Source organism: Polypterus senegalus, chromosome 8 (genome assembly GCF_016835505.1).
Source record: "Polypterus senegalus isolate Bchr_013 chromosome 8, ASM1683550v1, whole genome shotgun sequence".
Lineage (NCBI taxonomy): Eukaryota > Metazoa > Chordata > Cladistia > Polypteriformes > Polypteridae > Polypterus > Polypterus senegalus.
Genome location: NC_053161.1, coordinates 123,782,068 through 123,809,049, shown reverse-complemented (window position 1 = coordinate 123,809,049; position 26,982 = coordinate 123,782,068). Strand labels below are relative to the sequence as shown.

The following is a 26,982-nucleotide window of genomic DNA, read 5'->3' as shown; positions in this document are numbered from 1 at the left end:
TCGGCCCTGTCAGTAGGCAGATGAAATATTTACAATATATGAAGAATGAGATGGCTCATGGTACAGGGATTTAAAACAGGTAAAATAATCCGTTGCAACAGCAACATTTATTTCTTTAGCACATATTCATACAAAGGATGTAGTGCAAAGTACTTTACAAGATGTCAAAGAGGTAGTTACGTAAAGAAAAAAATGAAAATTAGATAATAATGAATAAATAGTATTCAAAAATAAAAAAATGCATAATTACTGTACATAAGATGGACATATAATTAAGTGAGATAGAGTCCTTAAATTTAGAATTGGTTTTTTTGTTCTCTATGACAGTCTGATGATAAGTCAGTTGAGAGCTTCAAAACAGTTGCTCAGGTGCAACATCGGTGTTTCTGTGGGAAATTTATCATTGGCGATCCCATACTCTGCCCTAAGTGGGCACAGGGGTGAAACAGATACTTGCTAGCTTCAGGGCTTTCAGGTGCCTGTGGTGAGTGTGGAACAAAACCTTTACTGCTGCATTAATATTTAGAGGGTCACAACCATGATTCTCCATAGTTTGTTTGGGATCTTGCAGATGATGAAAAAGTAGCAGTAAGCCATCACTGCACTTACCTTGTCCACTATATGGCTATCTGCTGCATGAGCGCACCTGACAAACAGCTTTTTGACCTTTTCCTCAGATTAGTCAAATACTTGCCTGCTATATATCTATATACAGTGCATCCGGAAAGTGTTCACAACGCATCACTTTTTCCACATTTTGTTATGTTACAGCATTATTCCAAAATTAATTACATTATTTTTTTCCTCAGAATTCTACACACAACACCCCATAATGACAATGTGAAAAAAGTGTATTTGAGGTTTTTGCAAATTAAAAGTAATAAAACTGAAAAATCACATGTACATAAGTATTCACAGCCTTTGCTCAATACTTTGTCGATGCACCTTTGGCAGCAATTACCGCCTCAAGTCTTTTTGAATATGATGCCACAAGCTTGGCACCCCTAACCTTGGCCAGTTTCGCCCATTCCTGTTTGCAGCACTTCTCAAGCTCCATCAGGTTGGATAGGAAGCGTCGGTGCACAGCCATTTTAAAATCTCTCCAGAGATGTTCAATCAGATTCAAGTCTGGGCTCTGGCTGGGTCACTCAAGGACATTCACAGAGTTGTCCTGAAGCCACTCCTTTGATATCTTGGCTGTGTGCTTAGGGTCGTTGTCCTGCTGAAAGATGAACCGTCGCCCCAGTCTGAGGTCAAGAGCGTACTGGAGCAGGTTTTCATCCAGGATGTCTCTGTGCATTGCTTCAGTCATCTTTACCTTTATCCTGACTAGTCTCCCAGTTCCTTTCGCTGAAAAACATCCCCACAGCATGATGCTACCACCACCATGCTTCACTGTAGAGATGGTATTGGCCTGGTGATGAGCGGTGCCTGGTTTCCTCCAAACGTGATGCCTGGCATTCACACTAAAGAGTTCAATCTTTGTCTCATCAGACCAGAGAATTTTGTTTCTCATGGTCTGAGAGTCCTTCATGAGCCTTTTGTCAAACTCCAGGTGGGCTGTCATGTGCCTTTTACTAAGGAGTGGCTTCCGTCTGGCCACTCTACCATATAGGCCTAATTGATGGATTGCTGCAGAGATGCTTATCCTTCTGGAAGGTTCTCCTCTCTCCACAGAGGACCTCTGGCGCTCTGACAGAGTGACCATTGGGTTCTTGGTCACCTTCCTGACTAAGGCCCTTCTCCCCCGATTGCTCAGTTTAAATGGCCGGCCAGCTCTAGGAAGAGTCCTAGTGGTTTCGAACTTCTTCCATTTATGGATGATGGAGGCCTCTGTGCTCATTAGGACCTTCAAAGCAGCAGAAATTTTTCTGTAACCCTCCCCAGATTTGTGCCTCGAGACAATCCTGACTCAGAGGTCTACAGACAATTCCTTTGACTTCATGCTTGGTTTGTCCTCTGACATGAACTGTCAACTGTGGGACCTTATATAGACAGGTGTGTGCATTTCCAAATCATGTCCAATCAACTGAATTTACCACAGGTGGACTCCAATTAAGCTGCAGAAACATCTCAAGGATGATCAGGGGAAACAGGATGTACCTGAGCTCAATTTTGAGTTTCATGGCAAAGGCTGTGAATACTTATGTACATGTGCTTTCTCGATTTTTTTTTTAATAAATTTGCAAAAACCTCAAGTAAACTTTTTTCACGTTGTCATTATGGGGTGTTGTGTGTAGAATTCTGAGGGAAAAAATGAATTTAATCCAATTTGGAATAAGGCTATAACATAACAAAATGTGGAAAAAGTGATGCGCTGTGAATACTTTCCGGATGCACTGTACTAGAGAACTTGTAATTTAACCTACCCAGCATGAGCTAGACATGCAAATGAGGTTATGCAGTGAGTGCCAGTGCAGCTACAGGGTGCATGTAATAGTATATTATATGTACATTACAGCTGTGTGTGGACTTGTTGTTTTTTAGTCCAATTTCCACAGATTCTCTGAACATTTCTGTACTTCACTGTTTTCTGGTGCCTCCAAATAAACTAAGGTGCTTGGTGAAAAATATAAAACAGAAAAATATAAAAAACATTTCAGCTGGAGGTTTTATTGCATCTTATTTTTTCTCACTGCTGACTTCCTTACCTGTACGAGGGTGAAAAGGTCCCCACAACTTTTACTTAAAGCCCTGCAAGATCCCAGTTAGAGTGCACACTTTCATTCATTTATTAGTGCCCTCATTGGCCAAATGCAGTGTCATCATGATTTACAGTGGTCTCAGATACTGTGGTTAAATCTAACAATATAACTACTGTGTGTGTGTGTGTCTCTCGGGTGTTTGTGTGTGTGTTCGTGTCGCTCGCTCGCTGCACAGGAAGCACCGGGAGACACTGAATTTGTAGAAACCGAAAGGGAAACTGGCTTGTTCGTATACCGAGTGTGTGGTCGTGAACCGAGGCAAAAGTTTGGCGAACATTTTGGTCGTAAACCGAGTTGTACGTGTACCGAGACGTTTGTGAACCGAGGTTCTACTGTATCAGATTTTTTTTTTTCTCTCCAAGCATCAGTTAAATTGCTTGTTTTACCATTTTTATCATCTTGATGCATATTTATGTTTAATGTTTTTGGTCTTGTCTGGCTTTGGCAGCATCATTTTGCACAATATTGAAAAAACGCAAAAGATGATTTTTTATTTAATATACTTTATTAATACAAGCATTTATTTTATTTAAAAACTTGAATCATGACTCTTGCTGCACTAAATATGGCTAGTAATTCCATATTTAGGTAAGAATCTGTAAATAGTAAATAGATGGCCCTGTGCAAAAGATTCAGTTGCCTTATCTGATTTACCATCTGATGTTGGTTCTTAGCACAGCATTTGCTTATGCAGGGAGGGTGTTGGCCAGGGCACAATATAAATATTGTGAAGCACAAGGGCGTGTACAGCCACCCTATCCCCGATACAAACAGGCAGGACACCAATTGCCACATAGCACACGGTTTTATTTACATTTTCCAGAAGACGCAGTAAAACATCACACAGTCCGTTTTGCTGCCAGTCCTTCCACCTCCAGTCCCTCTCAGGCTTTGTCCTCTTCCTTCCGACTCTGGCCATTGTCTTCTGGCCCCTTTTTATAGGGCACCTGGAAGGATGCCAGGTGCCCAACAAGCTTCTTCTGGCTGCACTTCCACCACACACAGAAGTGTGGCCAAATAGGTCCCTTAACACTAGAATTACCAGAGTCTACGAAAAAACTCATAGATCTGTCCCACCTTAAATCGCTTCTTAAAACCGTTCACACCTCTCCGCCAGCCTCCTTTGTCCTGTAAATGTGCCGATAAAAACAAACTGCAAGCAGCCGGCTATTCCATCCCCCTTCCGACTTAGAACGTGCACGAACTTCTCCCAGCTCGTGCCCATGATTGATCTGGGAGTGAATGGGAGTTTGAGTGGAAATAGACTGTTATTTGGAACACATGCATTTCATGTGTGTTCCGTTTCTAAAGTAATCACACGCATTTCATGTGTGTTCCGTTTCTAAAGTAATCACACGCATTTCATGTGTGTTCGTTTCTGCTGTAATCTATGTAAACACAATGTTAAAACAGAAACTTTTTCATATTTTAGTAATAAATGTTACAAAATATAGGCATAAACTATAAAATGTGTGAAGCCTGAAGGCCAAAGATCAAATAAACACTTTCACAAAAGGTTCAAAAGTTTTACAATAGCTTCCGTGGCGTACTGGTAAGATTTCGTCACAGAGCGCAGCAGACTTGCTGTACCTCAAGAGACCCGAATTCGATTCCCCGCTGGGGAGAAAATTTATTTATTTTTAACCTTCGTCGTTCTACCTGCCTGAACTCCCTGTCTATCTATATAATAATAACAGCTTGAACATCCTCAGAATCCTAGATGGCAGCATGGTGTATCAAAAGTTAACAAAAGATATACAGGTGCCGGTAAAATTAGAATATCATGACAAAGTTGCTTTATTTCAGTAATTCCATTCAAAAAGTGAAACTTGTATATTAGATTCATTCATTACACACAGACTGATGTATTTCAAATGTTTATTTCTTTTAATTTTGATGATTATAACTGACAACTAATGAAAGTCCCAAATTCGGTATCTCGAAAAATTATAATACCAATTAAGACCAGTGCAAAAAATGGATTTTTATAAATGTTGGCCAACTGAACATGAAAAGTATGAGCATGTATAGCACTCAATATTTAGTTGGGGCTCCTTTGGCCTGGATTACTGCAGCAATGCGGCGTGGCATGGAGTCGATCAGTCTGTGGCACTGCTCAGGTGTTATGAGAGCCTATGTTGCTCTGATAGTGGCCTTCCGCTCTTCTGAATTGTTGGGTCTGGCGTATTGCATCTTCCTCTTCACAATACCCCATAGACCATAAGGTCAGGCGAGTTTGCTGGCCAATCAAGAACAGGGATACCATGGTCCTTCAACCAGGTACTGGTAGTTTTGGCACTTTGTGCAGGTGCCAGGTCCTGTTGGAAAATGAAATCTGCATCTCCATAAAGTTCGTCAGCAGCAGGAAGTATGAAGTGCTCTAAAACTTCCTGGTAGATTGCTGCGTTGACCTTGGACCTCAGAAAACACAATGGACCAGCACCAGCAGATGACATGGCACCCCAAACCATCACTGACTGTGGAAACTTTACCCTGGACCTCAAGCAACGTGGATTCTGTGCCTCTCCTCTCTTCCTCCAGACTCTGGGACCTTGATTTCCAGAGGGAATGCAAAATTTACTTTCATCAGAGAACATAACTTTGGACCACTCAGCAGCTGTCCAGTCATTTTTGTCTTTAGCCCAGGTGAGACGCTTCTGACGCTGTCTCTTGTTCAAGAGTGGCTTGACACAATGAATGCGATAGCTGAAACCCATGTCTTGCATACGTCTGCACGTGGTGGTTCTTGATGCAATGACTCCAGCTGCAGTCCACTCTTTGTGAATCTCCCCCACAGTTTTGAATGGGTTTTGTTTCACAATCCTCTCCAGGGTGCAGTTATCCCTATTGCTTGTACACTTTTTTCTACCACATCTTGTCCTTCCCTTCGCCTCTCTATTAATGTGCTTGGACACAGAGCTCTGTGAGCAGCCAGCCTCTTTAGCAATGACCTTTTGTGTCTTGCCCTCCTTGTGCAAGGTGTCAATGGTCGTCTTTTGGACAACTGTGAAGCCAGCAGTTTTCCCCATGATTGTGTAGCCTACAGAACTAAACTGAGAGACCATTTAAAGGCTTTTGCAGGTGTTTTGAGTTAATTAGCTGATTAGAGTGTGGCACCAGGTGTCTTCAATATTGAACCTTTTCACAATATTCAAATTTTCCGAGATACTGAATTTGGGACTTTCATTAGTTGTCAGTTATAATCATCAAACTTAACAGAAATAAACATTTGAAATACATCAGTCTGTGTGTAATGAATGAATCTAATATACAAGTTTCACTTTTTGAATGGAATTGCTGAAATTAACTTTGTCATGATATTCTAATTTTATGACCGGCACCTGTAGCATTATACTGTTTGTTTGCAATTCTGTCCATTTGTGTCTCAGTAAATCAGTCATACACACAGTATTGTCCAATTTCTATATGTGGACATGTTGCTATGATTTTGGATGCACAAAATACCAAATTGTCATCAGCTTGGTCAGTAATTGTCTGTATTCTGAAAGAGCAAGCACAGCAAAAGTTTTCCTGGAAATTTTTTTTTTTTTTTGGTTTTCTGAATGTTTTAGTTGAGAAAGGTCAACTTGAGTGTGACATCACTCCCAGTTCTGACATCTAACTTCTAAAGTAAATGAAATACAGCATTATTTTCAAATTAGAGAATATAGTTGTATGTATAACTACTGAGAAAAGTACATTTCCAAGCATAACTTGAATATGAGCTGTAACTGAGCTTCACTAATACAGAGTGTAACACAACTGTTATATGGATACTTTGTGTGTTGATTTAAATTCAGAAACACATTTGACCAAATCACTTCTGGAAACTACATTACTTAACTGTGTTTAAATCTTAGTGTGAGTAGGTACATTTCTGCAATATTATATTGCTTCTTGGTAATACTTTTACAACTGTATGAGATCAAATTTAAATACGTTTCAGTTTGAAATGGTTCATAATAATTTTTTTAATATTTTCATGTTTGTATTCTGTCATCTTCAAAGCTATGTATATGAATGTACAATAACTCTTATTTTACATTCTTGCATGTTCTTTACGTTTTGCATTTTTTGGGTACTTTTGGGTAAAATAAAGGATATTCTTATTGAGTGTGCTTTAAGCAACATTATTTCTTTTCACTGTATTAAATGTATTTAATTTTTTTGTTTCTTGGTTATGCATTTGGCTGTGCACTAATTTGTCTGGCTTTTTTGTTTTTAACATGTTCGTGTGCATGGTATGCATGCAGCACTTCGTACTCTCTAGCAATTGGCAGAAGTAGCAGTGTGAGAGATGTACCATCTAAGTCTTCATCTGCCATCAGCTTGGAGCCTAATAACACTAAACCTTGGCAGTCTTCTTCTCAGTGTTCATCTTACAGCATTTATAGAAGGTATTGTCCTATTAATATATTTTTTTAGAACTTCTGGAGCTTGATTTAGAATGTTATCTATAGAAAATTGTATGTTTCTTTGCTTGTGTCCCTGTATTCCTACACCCTTTGAGCTCTCAAGATCAGTGCAGAGCGACATTCTGCAATGTTACAAGTAACATGGGGTACTTGGGACAGATGGAATACAGCAAGTCTGTTTCATATACTTTTTGAACTATTGGGACCATATGCACCAAAGTGATTTCTCATGGTCCTACAAGTAACAAACCCTATGCAGATAAATAGACAGATATACTGTGAGTCCTCCATTTCAACAAAAAGTGACAGTTGAATTTTAGATTTGAAAATAACACAATGGATGCTTACTTGTCTGACATTTGCTGATGTTCAAAGGTAAGTACACTTCATTAATGAATTAACATCCAAGTCTTAGAAATCAAGCTTCCTATGCATCTTTTATCTAATTTCATTTATGTTCGTATTCCTGCACAGTGGTCCAGTTGGTTCAAGATTTACCAAGCAAAAAGTTTCTGAATATTTCAACAACTTAAGAAATCATAAATAACCACAAATGAGCAGTTGATGTTTGACACCAACTGGTGTTTGACTGCACAACTTGATAATGTTACAGCATCATCTCAACCACACTAAACAGTGTAATATATCCAGACAATGTCAATTTTAAGCAATACAGTTCAAACAGGAGATTGCTATTTGTTATCAGTATAAGCAAGGCTTAAGGGGACTCACTTGAAATAGCTTCAATTAACTCACAACAGGGTTTCTTAAACTATGGGTTGGCATGCTTGGGTTGTAAGTTACTTTTGTATTTAATGATAATGGTTTACAAACTAGGTTGCCATTGATTTAATTAATCAATTGACATTGTTCTGACAATTGTCTTCAATTATTCCCTCATCCCCATGATGAATTTTCACAGTTCTTCAAGGGAGACTGCTCCACCCCACATTGACTATCGTCCAGGTTGTCAACAAGTAATGCGTCTCTAATACACATAAAAGAGCAAGATTGTGTTGCAACAAACACAAAGTTTAAGAAACCCTGACTTAAAGGATATATTATTTTCAAACTTTGATGTTTGTTCAAGAGGGGCATGCTAAGAAATGTGTTCACTTTTCAGCTAAAACAAAAACCAAAAAGAGGAATAACTGTGCTGCAAAATGTAAAAGTATGAAATAAATTAGTTGAATCGAATGATATTAGTTAAAACAATTAGTCACAAAGTTGTTTTTTACATTTTAATTCCTCTGTATGCTCTTGAAGCTAGTATAACTTAAAATACAATACTCTAGTGAGTCTTGCAAATTTACCGATTTTAATTTTAACATCATGATAAAGTGATATGTATCATTTAAGTCCTGTATCCTTGTTAGTGCAATATAGGAAGGAAAAAAAATCCAATTTAAGAAATAATCCATATTTTGAGAACACAAAACAAAATTACTTGCATCGTTTTTGCCAGTTAAATCTTCAACAATAGTGTCATCCCCTTTTTAAATATAATATTGCTCACTTGCTGGTAGGTTTAGAAATGAGGTGAACATTACATTTATAACATTTTCTTATATAATAAATTTTGTAGTGTATTAAACTAGCATTTAAGAAACTGTTTCTATATATTAGAGACAACTTCCCACTTTGACAAGTTAGATTAACTGGCAGTTTTCAGTTTGACTCTTGAGTTGCTGTGAGTGAGTTGCCACTCTAAAGGACTTGGTGCCGTGTTTAAGGCTTTTTCCATGATGGCTGGCAATGCTGGGATAGGCTCCATCCCACTTTTTTCAGTAATTTTAAAATTTGGTAATAATATTTGCTGTGAATTGCTTGGCAGTTTTATTTTTGTACCTGTTAGTAAGATTAATTTTATATGTGATGATTTCTGGTAGGAATCGAAAGCTTAAGAATAAACTTTTAACATAAGTGATTCATTTGCTCCCTGTGTGAATTTCCAGCTACAAATACTGTATGTAAACAGTATCACAGACCTTATATGTGTGTGTGTGTGTGAATTTGTATATATGTGTGTATGTGTATATATGTATATTGCTGAACAAAATTAAGGTAACACTTAAATCGCACATTGGATCTCGATTTACAAAATATTCAAGTGGAAAATCTTTATTGATTAATACTGTATAGTTCATTGAGAACTTAATGATGTAACAACAGTTAATGGAAAGCAAATTCACCCACCCACTGAGGACTACACTCAACAATATGTCAAAAATTGCAATCACAGGCTCATCCAACTTGCATAACTTTCATCACGGCAACTCATAATGGTACTCAGTAGTATGTACGGCCCCCCACATGCCTGTATTTACTCCCAGCAATATCTGGGCAGGTAACACAGACAATAATTTTGTATAATGTTGCGCTTTTCCGGGTGGAATTGAACAGTTGCATAGTGTGGGAGAAAAACGATCTCCTCAGTCTGTCAGTGGAGCAGGACAGTGAAAGCAGTCTGTCACTGAAGCCGCTCCTTTGTCTGGAGATGATTCTGTTCAGTGGATGCAGTGGATTCTCCATGATTGACAGGGGCCTGCTCAGCTCCCGTCGCTCTGCCACGGATGTCAACTGTCCAGCTCCGTGCCTACAGTAGAGCCTGCCTTCCTCACAATGTTGTCCAGGTGTGAGGTGTCCTCCTTCTTTATGCTGCCTCCTCAGCCTACCACCACGTAGAAGAGAGCACTCACCACAACTGTCTGATAGAACATCTGCAGCATCTTATTGCAGATGTTGAAGGACGACAGTCTTGTAAGGAAGTATAGTCGGCTCTGTCCTTTCTTGCACAGAGCATCAGTATTGGCATATTGAGAAGCCCAGAAACATAATTCTTACAGCACCACTGCCTCTGTCCAAGTGGGAGAGGGATCGGTGTAACATATAGATGATGGCATCCACCGCTACCACCTTCTCCTGGTATGCGAACTGCAGAGGATCGAGGGCGTGGCAGACCTGTGGACTCAGGTGGTGAAGCAGCAGCCGCTCCATGGTCTTCATCACATGTGACGTCAGAGCGACAGGCCAAAAGTCATTCAGCTCACTAGGACGTGATACCTTTGGGACTGGGGTGATGCAAGATGTTTTCCAAAGCCTCGGGACTCTCCCCTTTTCCAGGCTCAGGTTGAAGATGCACTGTAGAGGACTCCCTCGCTCCAGGGCACAGGCCTTCAGCAGTCGTGGCGATACTCCATCTGGACCCACTGCTTTGCTGGCATGAAGTGTCCTCAGCTCTCTGCTCACCTGTGCTGCTGTAGTTGTGGGTGGGGATGTCTCTCCTATGCTGGTATCAGCAGAAGGATGGGTGGAGGGTGCAGTACTCCAAGGTGAGAATGGGTTAGGGTGGTCAAACCTGTTAAAGAAGTTGTTCATTTGGTTTGCTCTCTCCACCTCTCTCTTGATGGAGGCACCCCGCTTTGAGCTGCAGCCAGTGACGATCTTCATCCCACCCCACACTTCCTTCATGCTGTTATACTGCATCTTCTGCTCCAGCTTTCTCCTGTACTGCTCCTGAGCTGTACTCGGAGTTCCTTCTGCATGCGCTTGAGCTCATGCTGATCAACGCCTTTAAAAGCCCTTTTCTTCTGGTTCAAAAGGCCCTTGATGTCACTTGTAATCCATGGCTGCTTGTTAGCATATTACTAGAACTACAATGTCCATACAGAAGTTGATGTAGTCAGTAATGCAGTCAACAACCTCCTCAATGTTCTCAATATATGATCCCTGCAGGATATCCCAGTCCGTAGTTCCAAAGTAGTCTCTGAGAGCCTGCTCTGCCTCAGGGGACCACTGTCTGAATAAGTGCATTGTTGTAGGTAGCTCCCTCACTCTTAGTTTGTAGTGAGGCTGAAGCAGAATCAGGTTATGATCTGCTTTCCCAAGTGCAGACAACAGGGTGACGCTGTGTGCATCTTTAATGTTTGCATACAGTAGGTCATTTTTTTGTCATCCGGGAGGGGCTCAGAGTAGAGCCGCTGCTCCTCCGCATCGAGAGGAGTCAGATGAGGTGGCTCGGGCATCTGATCAGGATGCCTCCTGGACGCCTCCCTGGTGAGGTTTTCCGGGCACGTCCAACCGGGAGGAGGCCCCGGGGAAGACCTAGGACACGCTGGAGGGACTATGTCTCCTGGCTGGCCTGGGAACGCCTTGGGATTCTCCCGGAAGAGCTGGAAGAAGTGGCCGGGGAGAGGGAAGTCTGGGGGTCTCTGCTTAAGCTGCTGCCCCCGCGACCCGACCTCGGTTAAGCGGAAGAGGATGGATGGATGGATGGATACAGTAGGTCAATAGTCCTTTCCCCGGTGAGAAGGCAGGTAATGTTTTGTCCAGCATCACATGGTTAAAGTCTCCAGCGATTAGCACAAGCACCTCAGGGTGCTGTGTTTGTAACTTAGCAACAGCGGAATGGATGATGTCACCTGCTATCTCCACGTCCGCCTGAGGAGGGATGTAAACAATAACAACAATGATGTGTCCAAGCTCATTGGGCAAGTAATAGGGACGCAGACTTACGGCCAACAGTTCAATGTCCCTGCAGCAAGTGAAGATTTTGACGTTTACATGTCCAGGGTTGCACCACCTTCCCGCAGGTATTTGCATCTCTGTCCACTCTAACTGGGCTAAACCCGGGTAGCTCCACGTTAGCATCTGGGATGTTAGTTGTTAGCCACATTTCACAAAAACACAACAAACTTCATTCTCTGTAGGACCTGACATTTTTCACCAGCGCTGCTAGTTTGTCCATCTTATTTGGTAGTGAGTTCACATTTCCCAGGATCACAGAAGGCACCAAAGGCTTGAAACGCCACTTTCTCGCAAGTCACTTCGCTTTTAGCTTAGCTCAGGCTCTGCTGCCACGATACCGCCTTCTTACCTCGTCAGGTAAATAGGGAGCCACACCAGCATGGGCATTTGTTCTCAGCGCATGTAAAAAACTCCATGTCCAATTAGTAAAAAGTGTCCAGGGAATGAGTCCACATAAAAGAAAGTGATAGGAGTGATCAGTAAAATAGAGAAAAGGGTAGAAAAATAAAATCGTACACGGGGCTGCTGGAAAGGCTGCCACTCGCGGCGGCGCCTGAGTCGGGATACACCAGTACATAACATGCCAGAGGTTCTCAGTTGGATTCACATTTTGGTAACGTGGGCTAGTCAATGCCTTCATCATCCAGGACCTGCCTGCACACTCTGGCTACATGAGGTGTGTCCTGCAACAGGAGGAACCCAGGGCCCACTGCACCAGCATAAGGTCTGACAGTGGCTCTGAGGAGTTCATCCTGTTACCAAACAGCAGTCACGGTACAATTGCCTGGCACGTAGAGATCTATGCAACCCTACAATGATTTGACTCTCCAGACCATCACTGACCCACTGCCATTCTGGATGATGTGATAGGCTGCATAATGTTCACCATGGCGTGTCCAGACTCTGTTAAGCTTTCACAGGTACTCTGTGTGGACCTGCTGTCATCTGTGAAGAAAATGGGACGAAGCTGGAAATTGTGATATTCTCTGGTGAATGCCAGTCGAGCTGCATTGTGAGGGGTTATGAGCACAGGTTCCACTAGAGGACATTTGGCCCTCTTGCCACCCTCGTAGAGTTTGTTTCTGACAGTTTGGTCAGAAACATGAGAGGGGGAAAAAGCATTTCCACATAAAGGCTTTGTTATGAAACTTGGTTTTACCTCTATCATATGCTCAGCATAAAAATGTGGTGCCCCAGGATAACACACAGCTCTCAGACCACAGGGAAATAAAAAAGCAAGGAAAGTCAGAGAATAGTACCAATAAAGACAACAGTATCCAGTCCAAGGTGCAAATCTCACAACTTTGGACATAACCTTCAGCTGATTTGTTCTGTAGGATTTGTTCTGTTCAGTGTATTGTATTGACCCCCTTCTTTTTGACACCCACTGCACGCCCAGCCTACCTGGAAAGGGGTCTCTTTTTGAACTGCCTTTCCCAAGGTTTCTTTAATTTTTTTCCCTACAAGGGTTTTTTTTGGGAGTTTTTCCTTTTCTTCTTAAAGAGTCAAGGCTGGGGGGCTGTCACGTGGCAGAGCCTGTTAAAGCCCATTGCAGCACTTCTTGTGTGATTTTGGGCTGTACAAAAATAAATTGTATTGTTACAGTTAAGGAACTGGAAAGTCAGTTTGAAAATATAAGTTGTAATCGCAGCAAGGAAGCTCACATGGGTGTAAGATTATTTATTGCTTCTCAATCTTCTATTGTGATTCATGACCAGATGATTTATCCACTTATGGGGAAAATGAGATTGACACTTTAATTAAATGGTATACAGTGATCCCTCGCTATATCAACCCGACTTTCAAGGGCTTCACTCCATCGCGGATTTTAAATGTAAGCATATCTAAATATATAGCACAGATTTTTTGCTGGTTCGCAGATTTATGCGGACAATGGGTCTTTTAAGGTACATGCTTCCTCAGTTTGTTTGCCCAGTTGATTTCATACAAGGGACACTATTGGCGGATGGCTTAGAAGCTACCCAATCAAAGCAAGTATTACGTATTAACTAAAACTCCTCAATGATATATGATATGCTTCCCGCACGGTGCTTGATTGTTTGCTTTTCTCAGTCTCTCTGCGCCTGATGGAGAGGTTGTGAGCAGAGGGGCTGTTTGCACAGAGGCTGTTTGCCTAGAGGATACGGACGCTCCTCCACAAAATGCTGTTTAATTGCAGTGCCTCAGCATACTTAAAAGCCCAAAAGCACATATTGATTTTTTGACTGTTTGCTTTTCTCTCATGCTCTCTCTCTCTCTCTGTGACATTCTCTGCTCCTGACACGCATTCCTTTGAAGAGAAGATATACTTGCATTCTTTTAATTGTGAGAAAGAACTGTCATCTCTGTCTTGTCATTGAGCAGTTTAAACCTTTGACTAAAGGTTGTTATTTCATGTCTAGAGGGCTCTAATAATGTTAACAGTGCGGGAGAGTTTATAAGGGCTTAAATATATAAAAATAACCTTACTAACATATGGTTTCTACTTCGCGGATTTTCATCTATCGCGTGGGGTTCTGGAACGCAACCCCCGCGGTCGAGGAGGGATTACTGTACAGAAGTGTTATTGCAGAATGTATGTGATGTTGAGGCTGTACAAATGGAATGGAGAGTGCTACGAGTAACAATTTCTGATTAAAGGTCAATTCTCGGACAAGTCTTGTGGTAAGTCTTACTGACAAAACAGCTTTATTACATAGATTTCCACAATATTCTACAGTTTGTTTTGATCATGAGATCATGATTGTTGTGCCCATTTTAGCACCTCAGTGTGAGTGTGGCTTCTCAGTGCAGAACAAAATAAAATCAAAAGTTCGAAACCCACTCAATTTCTTAACTGTGGACAATTAAGTCAGAATCAGCACAGAAGGTGCATCATTTGAGCGGTTTGATCCTGAACCCTGTGTCAAATGCTGACTCACTTCAATCAATCACATTACACTGGGTGGCCCTCTGATGCTGAGATTCTGAAGGTCAGTGACAGACTCTGAGCCTGAATAAAATACACGGTTCTTAATTACTGTACATAGTTTGAAATTTATAATGGCATTCAGTTTCCAAAATCACCAAGACAGACATAAAAGCACAAGGGAAGGATACACAGCACAGGAAAATAATTAGGCAAACTTACATGGAGGTTAGTCATTTCAGAGGTTGAAAGATTAATATTTTACACATTTCATGAATTTTTGGGCTTTTAATTTTCTCTTTTAGGAGCCACTGGGTCCTTGAGGTGAATTTTTGTGTGCAGCGCTGTGTTGTTTTATTTTCTGGCAGATACAAATTCATGGAGCAGTTAACACATTTATTTAAGACTATTACCATTTTGCAGAGTAAATACAGCTGTAGTTAATTCAATGCAGAATATTATAGTCTATTTTCCCTTTTTCCCTATTCTTTTAAAAGTGTCTTGCTTTTGGTCCGGCTATGTAAGCAAGATGATATACTCTGAATATCATAGAATATTGGATGTTTTTACATGTGATATTTGCTTTTTTGTGTTTAACCAGTAATCTCATTTAGAAATTCAGGCAGAAGTACTTCAGTAACTAAATTGTATTTAAGTTAAACAACAATCTTCCTGTTCCTACTTGCCGAGCAGAGATAACATACAGTATTTCACCCATTATTTTCAACATTTTCCTGACGCATATGTGGGGCACTTAAAATCTATGGCATGCCTAATTTGTCCCGTGAGGCTATTGACTAGGTTGGGACCAGAGTTACTCCCACAGTTCAATTAGAGTTAATTTGAATTTGATGATCTTTGTGTTTGGGATATAAAAGTACCATTTTCATAAAGAAAAGTCATGAAAAAAGTGCACTTTACTGCATAGTCAATCTACCAGAAGTGAGTCTTGAAATTGTGCTACATACCTGTATAAGTCTGATGCCGTGAATATACCTGCAATTTATGCACCTGCAGGTGTTCCAACATGAGTTTCTTGAATTAAACCTTTGTCAACAAGCGTTTGAATAATTGGATCCTGTAAATCCTTAATGGTTAGTGTAATACTGGTATGCTTCGTTTGGGTGAAGAATACATATGTATTCCATTGAGCAGTCCAATGTGTGACAAAGTATTGCTATATGATTCTTGTTTGCCTCTGTAACATTTGGTAACTTGATATACCTTCTTTTCTTTGTCTCTTTTTGTGTAGTTGTAAACGTGGTGGTGGGTGGTCTAGGTTGATACTTTGTGTGCCAATAAATTGTCTTGCCCAGCTATATTGCATTTCAAATATTAATCATGAGTTTCTTAAATGTTTTAGCCAAAGACTTGTAGGTAAAATAGTTCTCAACTACAACTTCTGAGAATTGAATTTTCTCACTTACAGTTTTTCCCATAAATTTGGCTTAGCAACTTTAAAGGGCAGTTTCTTGCACCATGTGCTTCACATAGGCATTGTTGTCCATTGTACAATATTACTTGTGCTGGTTACCTGAGGCATAAGAAGTATTACAAACTTTGCAATATTTTAATCTTGTAGTTATTTTGTCATTAAAGTAGAACATTGTAAACGTCCTCTTAAAACCGACCCAGTTATTAATCACTATGTGTGCTTTTGGCAACCCAGTACAACATCAAGAAATTATTGCCACACAGAACATGTTAAATTTATGATATTCCAGCTCACTGCACATTTAGAATACTTAGATTTATACTTGATATCATTTACATGATGAAATGTGTTAAAGTATGTATGTTACATTTTACAGATAGATTGTTAACTTTAATTAATAATGTTAATAATTACACATGTGGGGTGGCACGGTGGCGGAGTGGTATCGCTGCAGGGAGTTACATCCCTGGTGTTCCCTGTCTGGAGTTTGCATGTTTTCCTGTTGGGTTTCCACAGTATGCATTGGTATCCTTCCAAGGACATGGAGGTTTGGGTATTTGGTGGTGATAAAAGGACACTGGTGTATATGTGTGCTTGTATTCACCTTGCAATGAGCTAATGCCCCTTCCAGGAACTGTTTTTGTTTCACATCCAATGCTTGCTGGAATGGGTGTGTCCCTGGATTGATATGTCATCATTAAACATCCATCCTTTTCAGAGATATTGTGGCAAGGTGTCCTGAGAATTTAATGGATGTTTCTAGGAATTCACAACACAAGGAAGTTGAACATTATTTTCTTACTGTGATGTTATCTCACTCTGCCACCTTGTGGAATCTTCCTGATTTACGTAAAGTATGTGTGCATGTATAAATAGTACACTGTGCTTTGGTAGCAGTAGCGTCCGTAGGCGCATGTGTCGTGTGAAGTATAAACCTGGCCTAATACTTCAAACATTACGTTTTCACATTTTAAACCAGCTAATCTCACCAGTTAAATATAGCATGATATTTCCATGAGATGTTTATTTTTTTTTTTAAATATTGATTTGTTCAATATACTGTAATAATTTATGTAAGACAATGTAATAGTTTGAGAAGTATACTGTTACAAAACTTTATTAATCAAAAAATTAATAGACTTAGACTGAAGACTTATAATAGCAGACCATTCTGTGGACCCTGACTTTATTACTTTATTTCATGGAAGTGCTGTTTTATTGTGGCAGCCAGCTAATTGAATTTCTATACAAATATGCTAAAAAAAAAAAAAAGACTTAGTCCGCAGTATCATGAATCTGACTACAAAAATGGAGCTTGTGTCTCAAGAGCAGTGTGGGGCACATTAATTTTAAAAGTAACTTGGTTACATTCCTCTTTATTTACTAAAAAAGGAACTAAATGTGTTATATTGTTACTTGTTTAAAATGTAATGCATTACAAACTTGATGCCTCCATAACTGATCTTAATCCTTGATTTACTCCTCTGCTCCACCGTTTAAAATGTGATATTCGGTCGCACAATGTAGAAATATTTCTACATGGTCCCCCTCCCCATTTCAGGGCACCATAATGTTAGGGACAGTTGGCATCACAGGTGTTTATGGTTACTCAGGTGTGATTCATTCCTTCATTTACACAGACGTAAGATACCAGGGCTGGCTTCAACCCATTGACTGTTTCTATCACCTTTGGAGTCTGTAATTGCTGTTGTTCATAATTAGGACAAGAGCTGGGCCAAGCTGAGCAGAAACAAGCAGGAGCCTACATGGTGTGACCAAAATATATGCAAAAAAACTTTACATTAAAGTCTGCAATTTGCACTTAATAATCTTGTCTGAATGTTTGATTTGTAATTTTAAACTGTGGCACAGAGTTAAATCAAAGAAAAATGTCTTTGTTCCAAATGTTATGGAGAGCACTGTATATCTATAGTAATAAAAGGCAAAGCCCTCACTCACTCACTCACTCATCACTAATTCTCCAACTTCCCGTGTGGGTGGAAGGCTGAAATTTGGCAGGTTCATTCCTTACAGCTTCCTTACAAAAGTTGGGCAGGTTTTATATCGAAATTCTACGCGTAATGGTCATAACTGGAAGCTGTTTTTCTCCATTTACTGTAATGGAGATCAGCTTGAACGCCGTGGGGGCGGAGTTTCGTGTGACATCATCACGCCTCCCACGTAATCACGCAGTACATAGAAAACCAGGAAGACCTCCAAAAAGCGCTGAAGAAAACATGCATTATATAATTGAGAAGGCAGCGAAACAATAAGAAGCGAAAGTGACATATACAACCATGTTCATGAGTTCTGCTACTTCGGAAACAAAGCACGATGTAAACCTACACTTTAAATTAAGTTCATAGACAGGCTGCCGCTGGCGTTTGTAATTTAGTGCCTGCCCATATAAGGCCGTCCGTCAGCGGCAATCCAATAGCAAACTCCCACTAAATATTCACGGGTGAAGGACTGTGCTTATGGAGAGGAAGATGAGATGGTCAGGGTGGTGTTTGACACAAACTCAGCGAAACTGCGAGAGAAAGTTTTAAGTGCCAGGACTAAGGTAACATTAAATACAGCCATGGACATAGCACGAGATGGCACCAGCACAGCTGGGAACCTTCGATGCATGTACACCGAGCGGCTCACGTGAACTGACGCAGTGCACAGATAAAAAGCAACAGTTCCAAAGAGCGCTGAACAAAAACCGAATTACACAATTGAAAAGGCAGCAAAAATATGAAGCGCCTGATAAGCATATTCATAAATCCAGCTACTGCGGAAACAAAGCACACGGTGGAAAAAGTCAATGTCCCGCTAAAGGAAGACAGTGTAAAAAAAAAAACCGTGCATGCAGTGTGTCAGGTCTCAGATAAAGAAGAAGACGAGCTGTTTATTGATGCAGTAAGAAACGAATCGATGAAAGAAACCTGTCATCTTTACAACGATTGACAAACACGGAATGTAACTTGAACACAACACATCCTACAAATACGAACCTGATTGAAAGAAATAATGATAATCAAATCCTTGATGACAGCAACACTCAGTAACACTCACAAAACAAATACTGTATATTGACAGTCATGTTACGTTATTTTTAAAATGTTCCCTTTTCTTTTCTAGCTTTTTAACACACTACTTCTCGCTGCGATACGCGGGTATATATATATATATATGTATATATATATCCGATCTACATACTCGAATAATGGATACTTTATTCGCCATCAATGATTGTTTTGGTAAAGCCATACTCAGTGTATTCATTAGATGAACGGTAAAAAAGTAAGAGCGAGGGGAGGATGCAGGCTGTAGTGCTTGGCGTCAACTCTACCTGAATTGCGCGATCACATTTCAAAAATATATCTTTTCAAGTTCTATTTAGTCCATATTTGTCAAACTCAAGGGCCACGGGCCACATCCGGCCCGGCGTGTAATTATATCCAGCCCGCGAGATCATTTTATATACTGTATTATTGTTATTAATGGCCCAGGTATATGAAGCGCTGGTAACACAATAAACTACAGATCCCATAATGCAGCGCTTCAGCTGCCTTGCGAACACTTACGCGTTAATCAAGTCTAGCTTATGATGCTGCAAGTTATTGCGAAGCTAGCTCACGCGATGCTGAGAGAAAAGTTCATTCTGAAAATAGAGCCTTTAAAACCGATGGGAGGCTGAGTATATGTTTACTGAACCCGTGTGTCTCATTTGTGGAGCTAATGTGGCTGTAATTACAGAATTTAATCTAAGACGGCACTATGAGACAAAACATCAGGGTAACCTGAATGCAATGCAGAAGATACAGAAAGCAGAATAATTAAATAAGAATCTGACACTTCAGCGGACGTTTTACCGTGCACAATCACAAAGTGATTTCAAGTGAAGCTGCTTTTATGGGAGACACAAATGCACCAGTGCAACTTTCCCACTTTCCCTGTTGCCAAGTAATGTTAAACCAAGTCGTCACTACGGTGTTCCCAAATACGCACTTTGCTGATAAACTGAGCGCACTGAGTTTGCACGGCGCTTTGGTGACTTTGAAGAACAAAAAAAGTCCGTCTACATGCGGCTCGAACCTTGTGCATGTTTGGTAGCACATATCTGTGTGAGAAGCTCTTCTCAGTGATAAAGACTAACAAAACAGCACACAGGAGTCACCTCACTGATGAGCACCTGCAATCCATCCTGAGAATCTCCACAACACAGAACCTCACACCAAACAGAAACGAACTTGTGCCAAAAAGATGCCAGGCGTCCAGCTCTAAAATGACATATGAGCAAAGACAACTGAATGATTTGATTTGTTATTGCTGAAAGGAACACATTTTATTTATATTTCCAGGTTTTGTTATGCAGCATGTTCATATTTGAATTTGTATAATTTTGACAGGATATATTTTTATGGAGAGCAAAATCTTTTGGGATATTTAAAATCTAAGTTTATTTTTTATATAAAATTACATAAGAGTAAAGAAATTTGAATGTTTGTTCTTTTAATGTTTACTTTATTTCTAACTTGTATAATTTAGACAGGATATATTTTTATGGAGAGCAAAATATTATAAGTTGTTTAAGGTTTGAGTTGATTTATTCAGGAATAATATTCCTGTCTGTTTTTACCATTCCTACCAAAGATATTTCTGTCGACTAAATAAAAATTCCTTCTATTTAAAATTTAAATAGAACTTGAACAAATACGATAGTTCATAATATCCACGCAGACTTGCACGTAAGAGCGGGAGTTATCCATTTTAACAAGCAGCGTATTGCACTGATCCGAAATAGCTGTGTGTGTATATATGTAGATATGTATGTATATGTATATATATGTTTATATATGTGTGTGTATATGTATATATATATATATATATTTGTGTGTGTATGTATATGTATGTGTATATATGTAGATATATATGTATGTATATATGTGTATATGTATAGATATGTATATATATGTTTATGTGTGTGTAAATATATATATATGACAATAACACTCATCACTCACAACAGTGACAAAACAATTACATTGACAATCATGTTACGATATTTTCAAAATGTTTCCTTTTCTTTTTCATTGCTTCTTTAACACACTACTTCTCCGCTGCGAAGCGGGGGTATTTTGCTAGTTCATTATAAAATGTAATGTATTTTGAGCAATTTTTTTTTCCCTTTTTTAACACCTTTGCCATGAACTGCTCACGATATGTACACTGGCCACTATGCCACCCAATCACACTGTTTCAACATATCTATAGCAACTAGCTAAATTAAAACTAAATTACCTCTTTAATATAACTATGTTAGATTACTCATTACTTCAAAAAGTGATCTGACAAGGTCGGTCTACTTCTTCCTAGATTGTGCTGATAAGCTTAGCACTATACATTTTGCTCAACATAAATTTGGTCATTTATGAAAAACACAGATTTCTGTTACTGCTGAAACCATGTGCAAAGCTAAAATATATGCATATGGAGACTATAAAATTTTTAACAGTAACCTTCTTAAGTGTTTACGTAGCTAAAAAACCAGGTAACTCACAATAAAATGTTACCTGTGTTAATCTGGTTTCTCTGAGACCAATATCCTGTTCTTGCTAACCAGAGTAAGGGTTTATATAGCCTTTCAGACACTGTGTTTCTGTGAATAACTTGGTTATTAAAACTGTTTGTAAATGCACTAAATAGTTACTGATTGATTTTCATGTTTCTCTGTTTACCTCTAAGATATCTAAGAAACACACCACCATTATGTTAAATGAGTTTGTGAAAGCTATTGTAGTATTTCTTTGTTGTCCTTCCAAGAGGTCTACAGTTCACAAGTGTCGTGGAATCCTCTTGATTTGACAGTTTACTGAATCAGAACAATCCTGCATTTTTTCCCCCTCTACCTGTTTAATCCAGTGTTTCTTTACTTATGCAACATTGTTTTGTTAAGGATTCTACTGTGTAATTTCCAAAATTACATTCTTGTTATAGCCAGTGTATACAAAATCTGTGGCATGGTAAGTAAAAATGAGAAAGGCACAAATTGGTCAAAGAAATATTATAAGTTAACAGTTGTTTTTGTGGTGTCTCTACTCTTTCTGGAAAGATTATACAAGGGGGGGTCCTAACGATCAAAATAAGCCCGGGACCGCATCAGTCAGTTGTGAAATGTCATCACAGCAAGCGAGTTAGTCAACCTCTGCTGAGGCCGTTTGCTCCACCTACCGCCGATGCGAGATTCGTTTGGTCATCAAGTTCCTCACTTTGCGTGGCGAATCCGCGGCCAAGATCCATTGTCAGGTTGTGGAAACTTATGGACCTGAGGTAATGTCACGTCAGCATGTTTACAAGTGGGTTAGGTCGTTCAAAGAAGGTCGCACTGACAGTTATGACGAAGAAAGGAGTGGGAGGCTGTCTCTCGTTTCAGAAGAGCTTCTGCAGCAAGTTGATGAAAAAATTCGCAGTGATCGTCGTGTGACGATTGACACCCTTCATGAAATATTCCCACACATCTCACGAAGTCTCATGGGTGAAATTGTCTCAGAAAATCTTGATTACAGGAAGCTGAGTGCAAGATGGGTGCCAAAAATGTTGACTCCAGAACATCGCCAAAATCGCGTTTTGGCTGCACGTGAATTACTTCAGCGTTAAGAAATCGAGGGTGAGGCGTTCCTTCACTCTATTGTGACTGGAGACGAAACTTGGGTATACTCCTGAGTCCAAAATGGCAGTCCCAACAATGGCGCCATACCCATTCCCCATCAGCCAAAAAATTCAAAGTTCAGTTTTCAGAGCGGAAAATTATGGCATCTGTCTTTTGGGACAGAAAAGGGGTTTTGTTGGTGGACTTCATGGCCAAAGGGACCACCATCAATGCTGAAACATATTGCGAGACCCTAAAAAAATTGAAAAAAAAATTAAAGACAAAAGGAGGGGAATGCTGACTTGTGGAGTGTCCCTCCTTCACGACAACGCCAGACCCCATACCGCTCGTGTGACTTAGGACCTGCTTGTGTCCTTTGGATGGAATATTGTTACCCACCCACCCTATTCCCCGGACCTTGCGCCCTCAGATTTTCACCTTTTCACCAAACTGAAATAATTCTTGGGTGGGAAACGTTTTTCCAAAGATGAGGAGGTGAAGGAGACAGTGGAGAAGTGGCTTTCGGAGGTGGAGCGGAGCGTATTCGACAAGGGTATAAAAAAGCTGGTGCCCAGGCTGAAGTGCATCGAAGTTGACGCCGATTATGTTGAGAAATAAACACATATTTTGGAACATACCCTGTAAATTTGGTTGAAATATATTCATTTTTCGATTTTTAACAGCTGTTCTAACCTTTTTTTCTGGATATCCCTTGTACATGGATATACAAAGAATATGTCTTCCAAAATAGTTGTGAAGTTCTTTGAGTGGTATATACTGTACTGTTTCAACAGTTTTTGACACAAATTTTGGGTGTATCTACTATTGTGTATCAAAGTACATTCCGATGCAACAGTGTTACAAATGCAGGAATTGTCCTTTTTAAATTTTTATGCCTTGGTTTTCTTAACAGTTTACACTGTATATAAGGTGTGTTTAAACTAAAGAATTTATTAAATGAACTCATTATTTAAAATGTCCTTATTAATATTTGTGTTTTATGTCAGTGGCTCTTTTGGAAGAAAACCAGATGATGTAGTTAATTCCAATGTTCCATCCACTCTGCCTCTTACCTCACCCACTAGTCTACAAAGGAGTTTTCTCTCCAGTACAAATACCACTACCAAAACAGCAGTATCAACAACACCGACCTTCACAAGCAGGTGAGTTTAAACCCATTGTTTTTTTGGTGTTGCTTTTTTGGATATTTAAGTTGTTTGAATCTGTCATCAATAGGCTTAGTTTTGAATGATGCTGTTTTGACTATTCTGCTATTGAAGTATTTTACATTAAACTTTTAAACATATGTAATGTCTCTTTAAGTGAATAACAACAGCAGCATTTATTTATATAGCACATTTTCATACAAAAAGTAGCTTAAAGTGCTTTACATAATGAAGAAAATAAAAATAAAAGACAAAATAAGAAATTAAAATAAGACATTAGTTAACATAGAAAAGGAGTAAGGTCCGATGGCCAGGGTGGACAGAAAAAACAGGAAAAAAAAACCCAGACGGCTGGAGAAAAAAAATAAAACCTGCAGGGGTTCCAGGCCATGGGACCGCTCAGTCCCCTCTGGGCATTCTACCTAATATAAATTAAATAGTCCTCTTTGTAGTTAGTGTTCTCATGGAGTCACTTGATGTTGATGGTCATACAGACTTCTGGCTTTTAATCCATCCATCATTGTTGGAACATCACGGTGCTTTGAGTAGATGGTGGTGGCGCAAGCCACCACCAAAAGGATAGCGGAAAAGGAAACAGAAGAGAGAGTAGAGGTTAGTACAGATTTTAGAGCCACCATGATTAGTTATTATAATGAGTTGGATATACAGAGGATTTTAGTTACAGTGAAGTTATGAGAAGGCCATGTTAAATAAATAATGTGTTTTCAGCAGTTTTTTTTAAAGTGCTACACCATATCAGCCCGGCGAATTCCCATTGGCAGGCTATTCCAGATTTTAGGTGCATAACAGCAGCAGAAGGCTGGCTCACAACTTAAGTTTTGTTCTTGGAATTCTAAGGAGATACTCATTTGAGGATCTGAGGTTACGATTTGGAATATAAGGTGTCAGACATTCCGATATATAAGATGGGGCGAGATTATTTAAGACTTTAAGTCAATCCTGAATGACACAGGTAACCAGTGTAGTGACATCAAAGTTGGAGAAATGGGCTCAGATTTTCTTTTCCTGGTTAGGATTCTAGCAGCTGCATTCTGCACTAGTTGCAAATGATTTATGTCTTTTTTTGGGTAGTCCTGAGAGTAGTGCGTTACAGCAATCTAGTCGACTGTAAACAAATGTATGAACTAATTTCTCAGCATCTTTCAGTAATAGGGGGTCTAACTTTTGCTATGTTTCTTAAGTGAAAAAATGCTGTCCTAGTGATCTGATTAATATGCGATTTAAAATTCAGATTACAGTCAACAATTACCCCAAAGCTTTTTACTTCTGTCTTGACTTTTAATCCTAATGTATCCAGTTTATTTCTAATAGCCTCAATGTACCCAGTATTGCCAATCACTAAGATTTCAGTTTTCTCTTTATTTAGCTTGAGAAAGTTACTATTCATCCATTCTGAGATACAAGTCAGACATTGTGTTAATGAATCAAGAGAATCAGGGTCATCAGGTGCTATTGATAAGTACAGCTGTGTGTCATCAGCATAGCTGTGGTAGCTCACGTTGTGTCCTGAGATAATCTGACCTAACGAAAGCATGTAGATTGAGAATAACAGCGGACCCAGGATAGAGCCTTGTGGAACACCATATCGGATATCATGTGTCTTTGAGTTGTAATTACCACAACTAACAAAGAATTTTCTCCCTGCCAGGTAGGATTCAAACCAATTTAAGACCCTGTCAGAGAGGCCCACCCATTGACTAAGGCGAATTCTAAGAATATTATGATCAATGGTGTCAAATGCGGCACTCAGATGTAAGAGGATGAGAACAGATAAATGGCCTCTGTCTGCATTCACCCGCAAATCATTTACTACTTTAACGAGTGCAGTTTCTGTGCTGTGATTTGTATTTGAATAGGACTGCTTTGTGCCAAAGTCCCATCACAGCTTCTTCTTTTTGCTTCAGAGTTCTTTAAAATATCTTTTCTTTCCCAAGCATGATGTAGATAAACATAAATTTAATAGAAGTGTTGCCTTAATTTACCTTTCCATGATGTTTTTTCCTCGCCAAATGTACTTTTTTATTTATTGACATCTATCTATACTAATAAAAGGCAAAGCACTCACTCAACTCACTCATCACTAGTTCTCCAACTTCCCGTGTAGGTAGAAGGCTGAAATTTGGCAGGCTTATTCCTTACAGCTTACTTACAAAAGTTAAGCAGGTTTCATTTCGAAATTCTACACCTAACAGTCATAACCGTCGACAACGTTAAGCCATGTTGAACTTTTTTATTTATGGCCCCATCTTCACAAAATTTGGTAGGTGGCTTCCCTGCGCTAACCAAAACCGATGTACATACTTATTTTACTGGTATGATGCCACTGTCGGCCGCCATATTGAACTTTTCAATGGTCTTTGTTACTTATGGGCCCATCTTCAAGAAATTTGGTATGTGGGTTCCCAACGCTAACTGAATTCTACTTACGTACATATATACGTCCATAGCCGTATAGCAGCTCAGTCACCGTGTGAGGCGGCGTTGGGTCCTCCATCCCAACGCCTCCCACGTTGTTGGCTGCCTGCCTATATAAGGCTGTCCATCGCTCCAGTCTCTACATTCCTTTCCTTGCTTCGCCACGGGATTCACGTCTCCCTGCTGATAACTACAGCCTTTTTATTTAATCCACACTTCTCCGCTGTTTTATTGTTCGTTTATTACGATTATAGTTATTGTGTAGGTATTTTAGACTTACTTTACATTGTTCAGGTACCCATTTCCTTTATCATTCCAACCGTACCCCTATTAACATGTCTATCGAGGTGATCACCATCGATCAAAGAACTGTTACTTACTGAGTGGTTTCCATGCCCGGAGATGGCACCTACCTTTTCCATTCTCTTTGTTACATATTGCACGGCCATGCCCGGTTCACTCTTGATATCCGGAGGAACATTGTGTCTTATGTATTGAATGACTGGGACAGGTTCAAGTTATGTACTGATGACGGTACAGGAGATAATTATACTACACAGGAGCACTATAAGAGTGAAATGCTTAAGCCCTTCACCTATGCATCTGCATGTGAGTTGATGGCTGCCGTTGAATTGTTCGGTTGTCGCTTTCAAGTGTACCGAAATTGCCAAATATTTTACACCTTTTGACAACCACCAATGCCTCTTAAACATCTTAGATTGACAGGTGACGATTTCAGTAGTGGACACTTTG

General features: G+C 39.7%; 1 protein-coding gene across 7 annotated transcripts in view; it reads left to right on the top strand.

The window, feature by feature from the left end:
• The window catches only part of ppp1r12a (protein phosphatase 1, regulatory subunit 12A), a 309,313-nt gene that overhangs the window by 206,915 nt on the left and 75,416 nt on the right, over nucleotides 1–26,982 (top strand). For 4 of the 7 annotated variants that reach the window (XM_039761744.1, XM_039761740.1, XM_039761739.1 and 1 more), the window contains exons 13-14: nucleotides 6,959–7,102; nucleotides 23,635–23,790. In XM_039761744.1, the coding sequence (XP_039617678.1) occupies nucleotides 6,959–7,102; nucleotides 23,635–23,790 (300 nt within the window). The remainder of the gene's footprint in view (nucleotides 1–6,958; nucleotides 7,103–23,634; nucleotides 23,791–26,982) is intronic. The other 3 variants (XM_039761743.1, XM_039761741.1, XM_039761742.1) reach the window with 1 other exon arrangement.